Source organism: Haemaphysalis longicornis, unplaced genomic scaffold (assembly GCF_048455015.1).
Source record: "Haemaphysalis longicornis isolate Haplotype H1 unplaced genomic scaffold, Haemaphysalis longicornis Haplotype H1 scaffold_2, whole genome shotgun sequence".
Taxonomy (NCBI): domain Eukaryota; kingdom Metazoa; phylum Arthropoda; class Arachnida; order Ixodida; family Ixodidae; genus Haemaphysalis; species Haemaphysalis longicornis.
Window position 1 is genome coordinate 253,730,360 of NW_027526295.1, and position 15,706 is coordinate 253,746,065.

The 15,706-nt window shown below is 48.1% G+C and overlaps 1 protein-coding gene across 1 annotated transcript; it reads left to right on the plus strand.

The window, feature by feature from the left end:
• Positions 1–294: 294 nt before the first annotated feature.
• LOC144170422 (uncharacterized) lies at positions 295–5,878 on the plus strand. Its single transcript, XM_077700209.1, has 4 exons — positions 295–450; positions 1,331–1,607; positions 4,958–5,177; positions 5,406–5,878. The coding sequence occupies exons 1-4, from the start codon at positions 359–361 to the stop codon at positions 5,489–5,491; spliced, it is 675 nt and encodes a 224-aa protein (XP_077556335.1). The 5' UTR covers positions 295–358; the 3' UTR covers positions 5,492–5,878.
• Positions 5,879–15,706: the final 9,828 nt, after the last annotated feature.

Genomic DNA, 15,706 nt, shown 5'->3' on the forward strand with positions numbered 1-15,706 from the left:
GAAAACAAAACCAAAACTAACTTTAAAACCTTTACAATTTAAGTATATATGTCAGTTAGTTTACTGTTATTCGCTTTTGCGTTTAAAAACCTCAAATTCAAGTTATAAACACTTTTAATACTTTAAAAGCAGGGAGTTAATTACCAATAACACAATTTTCGTCAAACACAGAAATGCTGCTATTGCAGTCTGGCAACTATCACTCCCTTTTTGTGTGTTTGTTTATGGGGTTGGTTTTGTGCGGAGTGGTAGCTGGGGCGATTTGTTCAGTTTTATCTATTTCAAGCTTATATCATAGTTATAAAAGCTTTATAGGGTGACGATCATCGCCTCAACGATCATCGCGCGTCAAAGGTGGATGACATTGCGTCCGAACAAAGTGTCGGTGTCCTTGAAGGGCAAGACGAGCGTGAAGAAGGATTTTTGGCGGGAAACGTCGTTTCTGCTGGGGTGAGTACGCATTTTTTTGTTTTTCTGTTCTTGTTCGGAACGAGTTCTGGTGCTTATGGGTCAGTTATTCCGTAGACCCCCATCTCATTTGCTCTCAGAGCCTATGCGATATAGCATACTTGTTTGGCGCCTTGGATTTACCAGTCTACCGTTTCCGCAGCCGTCAGCATCAATTTACGCTGAAGCTAGACCTTTGTTGCGATGCTCGCGCTGTAGAACGCGGCAGCTAATTATTTGACATCACTCAAGGCTCTTAAACACCGGGGCGTTTGTTTGTTATGTGTCTCTCAAACAGTGCCTTTGCGGCGACTGTTAATTCCGTGCAGTGCGCTTCGCAGCTATTACGCTCGCGAGACCGGCTGCCGCCGTCGCGACCCGTCTCGTGGTCTTCGGGCCGCGATATGCGTCGTGGTATGCGTGCCGTACTCGTGAAGCTCACATTCACATACGTGGAAATTGAAGGTGAAATGCGCGCGCGTGGTCTCGCAGGGGCGCCTGCCCACTCAACTCTATTTATATTGGAGAATCGAACTTGCAAAGGCAAGCTAGGCATTGAAATGGAGGAGCCTCAACTAGTACACACCAGTTCCGATTGAAAGCTAGCGATGCATATGGGCTGCTAGCAAGCGTTCCATGCAAATTAGCATAGCAGTGAGCTTTGCATATATCAGGCATACCCCACTCACAGAACCTGCGTGCCTAATAAATACATTACTCTGACCTAAATTTCAGTTTGGGTGTTGCGGGAATGTTCTTATTAGGGCCTTGGAGGTTACTCATTAACAATTAATAATCTGCTTAATGTAAGCATTCGTGGTTTGTGTGTGCTTTTCTTGTATTTCATCAAGTGCCACCACACTCACAGATTATGCACTTTCAGGTGCTGCTGCTGGCTGTCCGGGTTGGCTGGCTGGCTTTCAGTCCAGTTTCAAAGGCTTTGCCAGGGCCCTCCGTGGCCAACTGACACTGCACCTGCTGTACCCAAGTACTGCCTGGCCTTTCCTTGGTGCTGGGTACGCTTTGCCGCCAGGAATAGTCAATCCTTCATCCATCATCTGGCCGCTTGGACCACCCGTTCAGAAGCCAGCGCATTTGCTCAACGCATCGGTCCAGGCACCGCTGCCACATCAGTGCACCCACTGATTATGTACTTTCAGGTTAGTTATTTCATGTTGGAACCTGTCATAATGTATACCTGTTAGCAGTGCTCTAGCCCCTGGTTATTTGAAAGTTTCATGAAGCAGTGTTGCGCATTTTGAGTGTGTCATTGCTTAGCAGGGATATTGAAGCGAATCTGGGGCCAATGGCTAAAGTGCAAGAATAGAAATTGAACTGACTTTGAAGCAAGTATCCGTATGTAATCAAGCCAAGCAAACATTTAGGATTTTCGATATGGTTTTGAATTTGCAATACAGACTGGCGTGGAACTACTTTCCATTTTAAGTAAGCTTACAATATTATCTACTTCAGATCATACTGTTATTAATCACACTATACCGAAAAGTACTGTCGGGAGCAAAAGTCTGGATTCCACGCGAGCGGCGGCCGAAATGCATTGCAGCGCCACCCTGCGAAAGCTCGCCTGCTGCGAGACACCGGCTGTAGGGCCTATCTTAACTGCACGCATGTTCGTTCGATTCATTCGATAAAAGCAGTCGCGAAGCGACACGCTTCCTTAAACCAGTTTGAGACTATTGTTTTGGGGTGCAGTCGCAGATAGCAACTACTTTCGATGTGCAACGCTGATAAAGAGTGACGAAAAACTACCCGTTCAACGCATCAGTGGCCGCTTACTGCCACTCACTGAGACCGTATCGCAAATGCTACACGCCGACGGAATTGCCCAGTCGTAAATGCTAGACACGGCCGAAGCGACACCGTTCGGTCTTTCCGTGAACAAAAAGCGTATCAGATTCGTGCGAGCAAACGAACATGCGTGCAGTTAAGATAGGCCCTACAGCCGGTGTCTCGACAGCAGGCGAGCTTTCGCAGGGTGGCGCTGCAATGCATTTCGGCCGCCGCTCGCGTGGAATCCAGACTTTTGCTCCCGACAGTACATACCGCAGTCTGTAGATTTTGTCGGCACTTTTTTCGCAGTCTCTCATGACAGGCACTATTCTCAGTGATTGGAGGATAGCCGAGGTAGCACCAGTCTTTAAATCAGGGACGGTACTTCACCATTAAATTTTCCTAACAAGCACCATACGCAGGGAACATTTCACCCACTCTCAAGTTGCTAATTATTTATAATATTACATTCGAATATCAGCACGGTTTTCACAAGGGTTACTTGAGAATTTTTCGCGTACCCAAGCTGCAGCATAAGTGTCTGATTGATTTTCGATGGCTTCCCGTCGATGAAACGGACCAAACATACCTCCAAAGAACAGAAACGTGCGATAAGGATTGAGCATGAGGGTGATTAAACAGCGCTTCCAAAAGCAGCGTACCACCGGGCTCATTCTGGCAAATTTGCCAGGCTCTAAGTCTGCGATTTAGCGCAACGACCCATTTACGGTGACACTCAAGCGACGCAGGAAATTTGTGCAGCCAATAGACTCCGCACATGCAGACACTTGTTTTGTCATGGTGCACTTCGCACGGTTCTTGCATGAGCACTTTGTGCTTACGCTGATTGTTGGTGCAGCCAGTAACGACGTAATCACGCCTGCCCGGACAAGTAGCTTCTGAACATCGCCAAGTAAAAGGCAATGATGGCAATTTTCCCAGAATTCCGAAAATAAACATCAATTGAGGATAAAAAGGTCAGGCGTCCTGCTGGCAGGACGAAACGTGGCCTCACAGGCAATGCCTGTCAGGGCAAAGTGGTGTGGACTGGCCCGCCACCTTAGTGGGTTAGGAACAGAATTGATGGGCGAACGGGACACCTCTTGGAAGAATTAAACGTTCTCCTTAGGCACTGCTAAACTTGTTGCTGCTGAAATGACACATAAATGACACCGATTTTCGATGACGTTCGGTGCGTCTGATATTCACGCATGGCACGGAGCAACAGCGTGGGACTCAGCGTCGTCTGCTCGCCCCGCAGTCCGAAAGAATTGGTGGCGCCCAGTGCAGGATGGAAATTCTTGTCTATCATGTCTGCTATAAAATATGCCCATGTGGTTGAGATTTCGGCGCATGTAAAGATGCGCAGGTTGTCAAAATTAATACGGAGCCCTCTACTATGGCTCACCTCACAGTCTGTGTAGCGTTGGTGCATTAAACCCGAGAATCAATCAATTATAATTTATGCTTCATCTACATTGAAAAGAAAACACTTGAAAATCTTTGTCCTCCAGGTAGAATCTCTGTCACCGCCACTGTATGTAATTTTATTGCACTCTTACCTCGCAGTCGTTTCCACCCAGATCCTGTGCATAATCGCTCAGCATTGGAAGCTCAGGCGGAGGATGGTCATGCGCTCAACATACCAGAACACTGTCACTAGAGCACCTCTCAAACTCTCGTACTCCTCAAGAAGTGCGCAGCATGCCTGGGGGGGCACAGTAAAAACAGTGCCTCTTATCACACGCCACCACCACATGAAATATCGTTGCAGCTTTAAGTGCATAAATTTTCCTTATTCGAGCCACAGTCATTTGAAGCAATGAAAAAAAAAATAAGGCAATCAGCGCGTGGAGATGACACAGACAGTGCAAAATTACCTTATCTGAGCTGCTGTCCGCACCTGTCCAATTGTCACGCTGTGCTAGCATTCATCGTGCAGCCTGCTTCGTGTCTGTGGTTGTAGGAGGCGTGAACAGCGCAGTGCGGAATTTCGAACCAAAAACAATGCTGGGTATCCCTTACGACAAGGCATTCGCAAACCCACAATCCTGCAGAAAGAACACCAGCCACACAAAAAGTTCCTGCTAGCACCACGCCGCAAACCACATTTCGCGTATGACCCTCGTGCACTTCTAGCCAATGAAAAAATGAAGGAGCAAATTGGCCTAGTTGTAACTAGGGTTCACTCTTTTCAATTTAAATAATTTAAAAAATCAATAACAGTCTGCTCATTTTATTTTGCTGAATCGGGTGCTAAAAAAAGGTCAGTTTTTTATGGATAGTTGCATGAGTCAGGGCAAGGCATCGTACTGCCTACTTTGTGTGCATTACAGCCATCTGACTATTTTAGCCACATAACCTTTCATCCAGATTGACCTAACAGCACCCAAATGGTTTTTTTTGGCCTTTCTACCACAAAGCAATACACCCACGGTGTACTGCAGTGGGCACTTGGCAAACACTTTAATGAATTCTTGAAACGCTTGTTTAAACAAGCCGAAAGCATGTTGAGGTATGCATGTTCACCCATAAAAACTAAAAATATACATTTAAATTAAATCTATTCGAAAAGAATTTTTAGTGGATCAATGCCAAAATCTGTAAATGAATTACCGTAATATTCTGAGAAATTGTTCATGGGTACTCAAACTCTTCATTGTCTCGATCCTGGAGTTCATGTTGGTTCAACTGTTTCGGTTTTATTTTCTGCTCGCAGGTTGACATTGGGGGCGGTGTGCTAATTGAGAAGGGGTACCTGGATCAGCTGGTGCATGCGTGTGCGAGTGGCCCTGGCAAATTTGCCAGGGCTCTTTTGCGCCATGTCTTCACTCCGGAGGAGCTCAAGGGGAAAACTCTCTTTGGAGGGAAAGGCAAAGCCCAGGGCGACGCTCCTACAAAGCCAGGGTTGGACCAGGTGCGGGTGAAGGCTGTGGTCGGTGAGTGCACATGATTTGCATTTAGAGTGCCAAGAACAAAGCTGTCATCTTTGTCAACTTGTAGCTAATCACCCGTTTTTCTTCATGTGCACAGTGAGATCAGTGCATCCCTTTTATGCTTTTTGGGAAAGTGTCTATTTTTGCACACTTTTATTACTAATTCTGAGAACTTGCTGAACACGTTTTCATTTCTTATAGTAAATCATAAATTCATTCTATCTCTTGCAGGCTACACGGGCCAGAAGTTTCCAGGTGTGAGCGCCGGTTACATAAAAAATAACCTATCATCGCTTTTGAATCGGGAAATAAAGTAAAAAGTGCGCGCTGAACACCTTGTTTTTCTTTTTGCATGTCTGCATGAGGCAGAATTTTTAGTCACATGACATGCACTACTGCCACACCATAAACTCGTGTATTGGTGGTGCGATAAAATGTAGATTCTTGTTCAACCTACAATGATCGCAAAAACCTTTGAAAGAAATCGCAGCAGAAACACATTGAGCATTCGTGTAAAACTCAACAACATATCAACAGAAACGCATGGGGCACTCGTAAAAATCTCAACAAAATATCAACAGAAACGCATGCGGCACTCGTAAAAATCTCAACAAAATATCAACAGAAACACATTGGGCACTCATAAAAACCTCGACAAAATATCAATACGAAATTCAGTGGAGACTCAACGGAAAGGCAACAGAAACTCGATGGGAATTCGACGTAAGAAATTCAACGGACAATCAATGAAACCACGGTGGCCACTTTTCCTGAAAAACTCAACAAATCCTCAACACAATCTCAACAGAAATTCTTTGGATACTCAACAATGTTTGTTGAGTGAATTCAACAAAATTTCTTATGAAACTCAACAATCATTTTTGTAAGGGTCATGGATTCGCTGCTCAGACAGGAATGATTTTCAGCGTTTGTGCTGCTTCTTTTATACCCAAAAAAAAAAACGCCCCCTAGAGTAACACGCCACGAAATCACAGACACACACACGCAGTCTTTCCAAGATCGCGAGTCATCTTCGCCCCTCGTGGCGTCCGAGATAGGGGGGAGAGTGTCCTTGAAAGGTGCCGGGGTCGCGCTATCAACTCTGATCGCGCTGATAGCGAAACGTCTAAGCCGGGTAGGTCAGGGCGGGACTCTCCGACGCGCAGGTGCCTGAAGGGTGTGGCGCTGGCAGCCGCCGGTAGCACGTGGCAAAGCGAGGTGACTGACCCGGCATGGCGAGACCGGAAGTACGATTCACCGACACGCGGGCGCACATGGTCGATTCCCACGTGGTCGCTGATGCGGGAGAACACGTGTTGCTGGCCGATTCGTAACAGGGTACTCACGAAGGCAGGCGAACTGCGTGGGTTACAGCCTTGCAAGGACGCTATGGGTCCCGGCCTGGAGTATTCTGGCCCTCACCACGGGGGGTGGTACACGGCAGCCGTAATCCATCAAAACGTGCCTGTTCAAGGGCTCACTTTTCGAGCACCGGACATTTCTCATGCGGAGGAAGTCGCCATAGCTCTCGCTGCAGCGGACCCCGCATCTCGGATCATTATTACCGATTCGCGGAGTGCGTGCCAAAATCTTACCAAAGGTCGCATCACCATTCGCGCTGCTCGAATCCTCAAGGGCTGTTATTATATGGACCGCCCAAATACACGTTCCGTCATCTGGACTCCAGCTCACGCAGGACTAGGTGATAACGAGGCTGCCGATGCCTCAGCCCGCGCGCTCGATTCCCGGGACCCTCCTCGCCCTCCATCTCTTGACGATCCAAACCTAACCCGGTCAGCTCATTTCGCGACATCACAGCGATGTACAAATCGAACAGGCTCCGATTACCGCCTCCGGCGCCGGGCCCGACTAAGGCTGACGAGCGCTGGCTCTTACGGCTACACACTAACACGGTATTGTGCCCGATTCTGCCTTCTCCGGGGAATGCCCACACTGTGATCATACGTTTGCGGATACTTTCCACATGGTGTGGGCATGCCCATCCAACGCGGCGGTCCCCCCAATCACGTCCCTTTCACCCCCTACCCGTGAGAGCTGGGAGGCTGCCCTGCTCGGCTGCTCGACCTTGGAGGGCCAAAGAGCCCTCGTGGCCAGGGCGCGCGCCGCCGCGGAAGCCACAGGCGTCCCGGACTAGGGATTCCTCCTAGAGTTTGTACAGGGTCGGCCCTTAAGGCCACCCCTATCTCTCACTTGTACATAGTCTTAATAAATGTTTTTCACCACCACCACCAGAAGCCGCTGGAGCCCTGGACAAAGGTTTCCCCCTATGATTCTCCCATCCTCTTCTCCCCATCCAGTTATACAGTGCAGTTATACGGTGATACAGTTCTTGCCTGCTGCCTAGCCTTCGGAAACCAGATGGGTTTCTGGAAGCTTGGACCAGCCGAGTGAAGAAAAGGTATTAGAACCAATTAGGCAAAAAGGTAAAATTTGGGGCAATTTGTAAAAACTGATATAAGAGGTAAAAATTGAGTAGCGGTGGATGCATTCAACAAAGCTGACTATAGAAGCAACGAAAACCATAAACAATGCACCGTGCTGTGAGAATGTGTGTGGTGCACAAAAAGAAAAACGGTATCGTAGTTTTCATCGTATACATCCACAAAGTTGACACCAAGAACTTCGTGCGCACGCGCTTTTCCTAGTGATAATTGTCGGTCAACGTGGACGTCTCCAAACCAGACAAGAAGTGGTTGGTTGGTTGGTTGGATCCGGAACAAGAATGGCGCGTACCCACTCTGGGGGATTGGCCAAGTCTTATTGTGATTTCACTGCTAAAGAAGCTTAGTAATTAGTTTCAAACGAAGGGAAAATAGGGTACAGTGATGCTAACAATTTTGGAACCAAAAGAAATTCAATACTACTGTACCAACAGGTATTTCAATAAACGAATAAAAATGGGTTGAAGCTATTGATTAACAAGGCAAGCGACCTGTTTCGGCAATAAATGAGTGAAGAGCGCGAAAAACATCCCCGTTGCACCGCCCAAGCCCGACTGCCCCAAATGACAATAAATTAGGCACCGACAAGGCGAGACCCAGGCGCCGGAGGGGAGCCTCCAGGTAACGATTTCGGAGGGAAGAGAACCGCCGGCAAGACAACAGGAAGTGGTCAAGTGTTTCCTCCTCTTGACAGAAGCTGCAGGTGGCCGATGGCGCTATGCGTGCACGGTGCAGATAAAAATTCAAATTAGGTGTTCGACATCGCAAGCAAGTCAGTGTGACCTCGCACAGCCGAGACTGCGCAAAGTCACACTTCCAAGAGTACCGGAGATGCTCAATGTCTGGGCAGCCAGCGATGCTGTCTGGTGTGAAGCTGTCCAGTGAACTGTACCTTCGAAACCTAGTTCCAACAACATAGGCTACCGGGGGCACAGTATCAACGAGAGGACCATTCAGTGCTACTCCTGCCAGGTAATCAGCAGTTTCGTTAAGTTCAACTCCTCTGTGCCCTGGGACCCAGACCAGCCGGATTTCCCTGACATGTACTGGTATAAGCATCGACAGCGATCGGCGAAGTGGAGAAACGGTTGGGGAAGATAAAGCGGAGCAAACCGAAAAAGAATCCGTCACAATGATCACCTGGGAATGCTCTTCGCTGAGCTTTCGAAGAGCGAGCGCGATTCCCAAAAATTCTGCCAAATATATTGACGTGAAATTCGGAAGACGAAGAGGAAATGCCCAGTCAAGCGCAGGTGAAAAGATACCTACACCAGCTTTTTTGTCTCGGACAGAAGCATCTGTGGCTATAACCACATGTGTCGGGAACTCTTCTAGGTAGTTTTCTAAAAGGCCAGATATCGTTCTCTCCGGCAAGCATTTGGCATTGGAGGGAAAAATGTTGACGAAGTCAATGTCCACCATCGCAGTGCGATATTCAAACGTAGGTACAGATAATATGTTGATATTTAAAGGGGCGAGCAAGGACTGGACGAACACTACCTGTGGACGCTTGTACGTGGGCCATGATTGGGCAAAAAAGGACGCTGGGGAGCGTACAAAAACCATTTGCGATCGTGATATAGGCAATTCCATTGCACGAAGGTATGCTTCAACTGTCAACACCTTGAAACGAGATATCAGAGGAAGGATTCGAGCCTCCCAGTACAATACCCGAATGGGGACGTACCTTGGCAATCCCAAACAAAATCGCAAAGCTTGCCTTTCTAATGTAATCAATGGTCGGAGCTTGTAGAACGGATAACTAGAAAAAAGGATACAGCCGAATTCCAGAATAGGGCGCACGTACATGCGATAGAGCATAAGGAGGACGTCTCTGCGCATACCCGATTTCTTATTACAATATCTCTTCAACACGGAAACCGCCCTCCCCCCTTTCGCCGCAATGAAGTCAATGTGAGGACGCCAATTCAGAGTGCTCTCATACAACACTCCTAGATATTTCAGAGAGGTAACCTGCGGTATTGATTTCTGTCTGTATGTCAGATCAATCGAAATTGGGTCTTTCACTGGGAATGCCAAGAGTGCACACTTGTCGACATTTAGGGATAGGTAGAGGCCATCCAGCCATGACTCTAAGGTCGACATATAAAGCTGCAGTGACTGAAACAAGACATGTACATTGCTTGAAGAGCTAAAAAACGCCAGATCGTCAGCATACAAGTATGACTGTACGCCCGCAATAACGGGAACCTCGCTGAGTAAGACATTAAATAAAACCGGAGAAAGAACGGATCCTTGAGGTAAGCCTCGCGTTTGATTGTAATGTGAGGAGGTAACGCCGCTCTGAGCAATAAAGAATTTGCGACCGGTTAAAAACATCCTAACCCACGAAGTAATATATTCGGGAAAACATAATCGATGCATCTTTTCTAAAAGTATGCCATGTTCCACGCAATCATAAGCTTTGGCCACATCCAATGTCACAAGCGCTGCGGCCTCTTTGGAACGACGAGCCAGATGAAGGCGGCTCTCTAGGTCTATGTGCGCCGACCATATCGAGCAGCCTGGCCTGAAGCCCACCTGTCGAGGACTCAAAATGTTAGCACTATTTAAAAACTTTTCGATTCTGGCCAATAAAACCCTCTCAACAATTTTCACAAGATTAGACGTTAAGCTTATCGGCCTAATGTTATCCAATGAAAGACCTAACCCAGGTTTTTTAGGCAAGGGAACAACTTTCGACAGACGCCAATCGAGAGGCACCCAGGAAGCGCGCAGAGAGTGGTTCACAATATGCAGGAGGTCTTCAGGCGACTCCGTAAACACCATCTTTATCATTGGGACAGTAATACCATCTGGGCCTGGTGCTGCATCGGATACACGCTGTAACACATCGTATAACTCTGCCTTCGTAACCTCTTCAAAGTTGAGAGGAGCCGGGCCCAGGACAGGGGAGCCATGGGCCGGTGGGGCCAGTACCGGGTAGCGGGAAGTGAAACGAGCCTGCAGTCCTACAGCCAACTGATCAAGAAGAATTTTTAAGGCTGTTGGCGTGTGCATGAAGGAATCAAGGTTTGGTGAGCTGTGGCCGTTTTTTCTAATCCGCAAGAACGAGAAGAGCGCACGCCTATTACTAGTTTTCGAGAGGAAAGAGAAGCGGCTTGTGTTATATATCTCTTTTGCCCGTGCAACAGTACGTTTGAACACAGCGCGAAAATACTTAAAATTGCTCCAATTTTCGGGACACTGGTTATACTGTAACTTTTTCCACGCTGCTTGTCTTCGACGGAAATCCCTCGTACATTCCTCATTCCACCAAGGACTGCTTGGCTTCCCTTTAACCGAAGAAATTGTAAATTTAGCTCGAGTGGCCGAATCCTGAATTACTGATATAAGCTCCTTGGCACGAGCGTCAATTTCTTGAGTTGGTAACGAAGCTAATGCTGAACGCATTAAATTTTCATACCGATTCATATTCACTAAGGAGTGCTTCGTACGGGTAACGTGTTTCCTTGCGCGAATATCAAAAACCACGGGGATGTGGTCACTAGATGTAGCACAGTCTGCCGTAGACCACGCAGCAACAAGACCCGGCTTCGCAAAAGTCAAGTCCAATACCGACTTACTCTGGCCGCGCAGGCATGTAGCCGCTTTTGAGTTCTCACAGGAGAGAGAGTGGTCGCTAATCCACCCCCATAAACGCCTCCCGCAAGCATCGGTACGATATCCCCAGTCCACATGATGAGAATTGAAATCCCCTGCTAATATGACATGATTTTTACAAGCCGCCAAAGCTGCATCCAGTGAACCAGTCGATGTCACCCCATATGGAAAGTATGCATTTACAAGGGAGAATGAAACATTTCCTGGTAATTCAAAGTCAACTGCAAGAATTTCACTCTCAGATGAGAGAGAAACAAATGACATGTGTGCACTATGGCAGATCTTTTGCGATACTAAAATCAATAACCCTCCACCTCTACCTTGCCTGTCCAAACGAAACGAGCGGAAATTTGGAATAAAAAATGATTTCTGGGGAGAAAGCCAAGTTTCTTGAAGTAGGATAACGTCAGGGTGGTATTGAGACACAAGCCAATTAAGATCAGGAGAAGCAGAGAAAACAGAGCGGCAATTCCATTGGAGTACTCGTATACTTGTCATTGTTAGCCAAGCTGCGCCGATGATATAGCCTGTTGTAGAATGTCGTGCGGCTGATTGGGAGACTGCACGGAACTTTTTGGATTTTTGGTATTCTTTGGTTTGGAATCTTTGCTTACCTCCCCATCAGCGGGGGAGAGCCTGCGCTTTTGGGCCAGTGGGGAGGACTGGCCTACCTCCATCTCATCGGAGTCCTCAAAACAAGCGGACGACATTTCTTGGGACACAGGAAACTGTCCTAGATCAGTGAATGCTGCATTATCATCAGAAGTGGATGGCATGTTTACAAGAGGAGTAGGCGGGGAGACCCGAGTGCCGCCCGGCAGCGATGCCGAAGGTGGCAATGGGGCTAGAAGAGCCGATGCTGAGGGAGGTGCTGCTTCTGCTAAGTCAGCATTATTCAGTGAAGGTGGTTTCCCACTTACGGCACCTACAATGGAGCCAATTCCTGCAGGTTGAAGCTGAGAGCCGGAGGAAATTGCTGAGAACATTTGCAAAAAGTCTGCCATTTTCTGAGTCATGGCTTGGATTTGACTCATGCACTCGGACAGAGACCCTATAAGCGGCTGTACAATGATAGTCATGGAGTTCACTACCGAAGCATTGATCATGCTGGAAATGGACTGCTCGCTGACAGAGTCCTGGCGGGAGGCCACAGTAGCATAACCACGCGCCCTTTCTTTGACCGCCGCTACAGCTTCCCCACGTGAGCACCTTCTCTTCTCTATGATTTCCAACACACTGGTTTCCTGAGCACGAGTCGGACAGTTGGAGTAATCAGCCGGGTGCGATCCCTGGCAAAGGCAACATCGGGGTTCAGCTGCTTGGCACTCGGAGGCAGCATGAGCTCCTCCACACGACACACACCGGGAGTTCGATTTGCAGCCTTTGATGCTATGGCCGTATCTCCAGCATTTGTGGCATTGGAATGGCCGTGGCTGAAGGGGTTCCACCCGGAACAGCAAAGGCCATGCCTTAATCTCCGAGGGGCAGGTGATTCCCGCAAAAGTCACGATGACGGATTCCGTTGGCATTTTTCTGTCGTTGACTGTTCTGCTGCACCGGAAGACCGAAATGGCACCCGCCGCTGCGAAACTATTCAGCACCTCCGGTGGACTCAAGTCCTTGCTAACTCCCCTCACGATACCTTTCGAGCATGCAAGGTGAGGAGGAATAAATGCTCTCACCGGCACTGAGGAGAACTGAGTACAGGCTAGAATATCCATGACGCAGGCCTCGTCAGACGACCGGACGAGTATGCCACCCCTGCCGAACGGTCTCACCTCCGAGATCTTCCTGAAATGCGGAGTCACCCCTTGCAGGTCCACCTGAATGGCCTTCGGATTATTGCGCCGAATTTCGCCCCCGTTTGTTGGAACCAGGGCCACGGGGATGTTCCGCACTCCTCCGTTGAGAAATGCCTCCACAGACAGGTCCTGCATGGGGAGGAATGCCGACCAGGGCGAGGAACCCTGACCGGGGGAGTTGAAAGACATCTCCCTCACCAATACACTAACTCACAAGAAAACAAAAACCCTTCAAGGCTGAAAATCAAAGCCTCTTAACCTCAAACAAGCACAAAACCACTCAAAAACTCGGCCAAACCCCACAGAGCGCTCGCACGATCGAATGTTCCAGCGGTTCATCCAGTTCATGTTGAAGGGCTTGGACTAGAGTAGGACGGCATTTATAACATAGGGCGTGAAGCCTTTACTAATTATTGGTCAATTCCCTCCAAATGTACGTTGCATAGCCGGATGCGAGCGAGCGAAGCAACTTTATTAAAAATGCCTGCAGAACGATTAGCCGTCCCATGTAAGGAAGGCGTGACCGTGACGCGGCCATGACGTCTTCCCGGCTGTTGGCACCTCTACTCCGGCCGCGGCCTTACTACTCTCTGGTCGAATGCGCCTGCCCCTGTTTTGGGGTGGCAGCCTCCCTCCGGTTTCGCTCGGTCGTTGCCTTTCGAGGGTCGCCCAGATCTGCTGGACGGCCTGGGCTTGGATCTCCTGATCGTAGTAACGCATTGCGGCCTCGAGCCGCGGCGGGATATCGTTGTAGCTTTGTGCAGGTTCTTGGCACAGTCCCAAAGGATGTGAGCCGCAGTGGCTCTCTCCTTTCGGCACACACAACAAAGGTCACTTAAATAAACACTCGGACAAATTTGTGCTTCATCAGCACCGGGGTGAGTAAAGACCCTGTCTGTAGTTGTCACTATATTACCGCTTCCTCGCTGGTCAGGTCCGGACGGGGTGGCGGCATAGTAATTCTAGAGTGTACTAGAAGTTTTTTCTGGTACACTCTAGTAATTCTATCTAGTCTGTACTTTGTAGCGTGAGCTACACTGGCCGAGGTTGAGCAGTTTCGCGTGGCTCCTGGAGAGCCGTGCTGCGTATGCGCGAGGAGCAGTGACGTCACACGGCGCACAGAACGTTGCTCCCCAGATAACGCAAAACGTCCTGAGAACATCCTCAAATGGTCCAAACGTCCTGGATCCTATTCTGGGCTTCCGGGGGGCATCCACAGGATTAGATATTGTAAATGATTCCTCAATGGTCTATATCTGGAGCTTATTTTGGATCACAATGGATTGCGAACGATCCCTAAATGATCCGTTGTGTTACTTCTTTTGGACCACAATCCATATAGACGTGTGACGCTGCTGTTACCGTGGAGGAAAGGCTATTACAGTAATAAATTATGCTAATTTATTACAGGTGAGGTACAAAACACCACCCGCTTGTAGAAAATGTTCAGACCACCCGTGTAAACAGGTACAAAATGTCTCCAAAGTCTCTTCACGTTTTTTCTTAGTTGGCGGTCTTTTCTTACACCCTTTTTCTTTACGCCTTTTTTCTTAGTTTCGAACACCCTCATTTGTTGCTTTACACCCTTCTGGGGAAAAAAGGTGTTGAAATAATGGACACCCTTTTTGAAATGAATTTAATAAAATTCTATAAGTTATAGAACACAAAAACGACCTCGTAATCAAAAAGTTTTTGCAAATCCGCATGTTAATTTTTATATTCTCATAGTAAAATCCATAGTTCCAAAATTAGCGCTAAAATGTCTGTTTTTTGCGACAAGCCCACCGACTCGATCAGGGGGCGTTCCTCTGCTGGATATAAAAGCAAGAAGAGCACAAGAGCACCTGTACGTTACGTATGCACTCCCTGTTCAGCATGCATCCCCTGATCAATTCGTTTGTGTTCCAAGTGTGACTTGTGCGTTTTGACTGTTTGTATTGATTGCTGCGCGCTCCGCCGATTCACATTGCCACGCGTAGCTGCTGCCGTGGCCACCCTTATTTTAGGGTGACCACATTAACAGCCTTTTTTCATCCATACAACTTTTTTTCGCCAAAACACGTTTTAAAGATGTTCGCCATGGGACAAGATTCTTACACCCTTTTCGGCCAAAAAGGGTCTAAGAAAGTTAGTGAGGCCTGTTGCCTTAGCTTGTAGGTAACTTCAGACTAAGAAAAAAGAACATTAGTTTGTATCCTGGAAGTATACGAAAATTGTCCAGCGGCATCATTTTGACGACGTTCTGAGGATGAACGCAGGACGGACAAACGGACCCCGATTGGACTGTCTGAGGATAATATCTGGACAACCTAGGGATATGCTGAAATGTCCAGAGTCGGGTATCCTGAGGATTTACCCAGGTTTGTTTTGCGTTATGTGGGATCGCTGCCCGGCGTACCTCCGTTCCGCACGTGGCGGCCCGGTCCACTTGATGATCATGCGAGGGGTGGCTGGGTGTGGAACCGATGGCTCGTGCGTCGCAGCAACACCATGCCCGTACTACTGTCGCTAGGGATCCACATCACTGGGATATTGTCACAAGAGGGGTGGCTGCAGCCATTCATGCATATGTGTCCGAGACCAGCTATAGGCGTCTGCCCTGTTAGCTTTTATTATTACGTATATGTTTTCTCAAATTCAACCG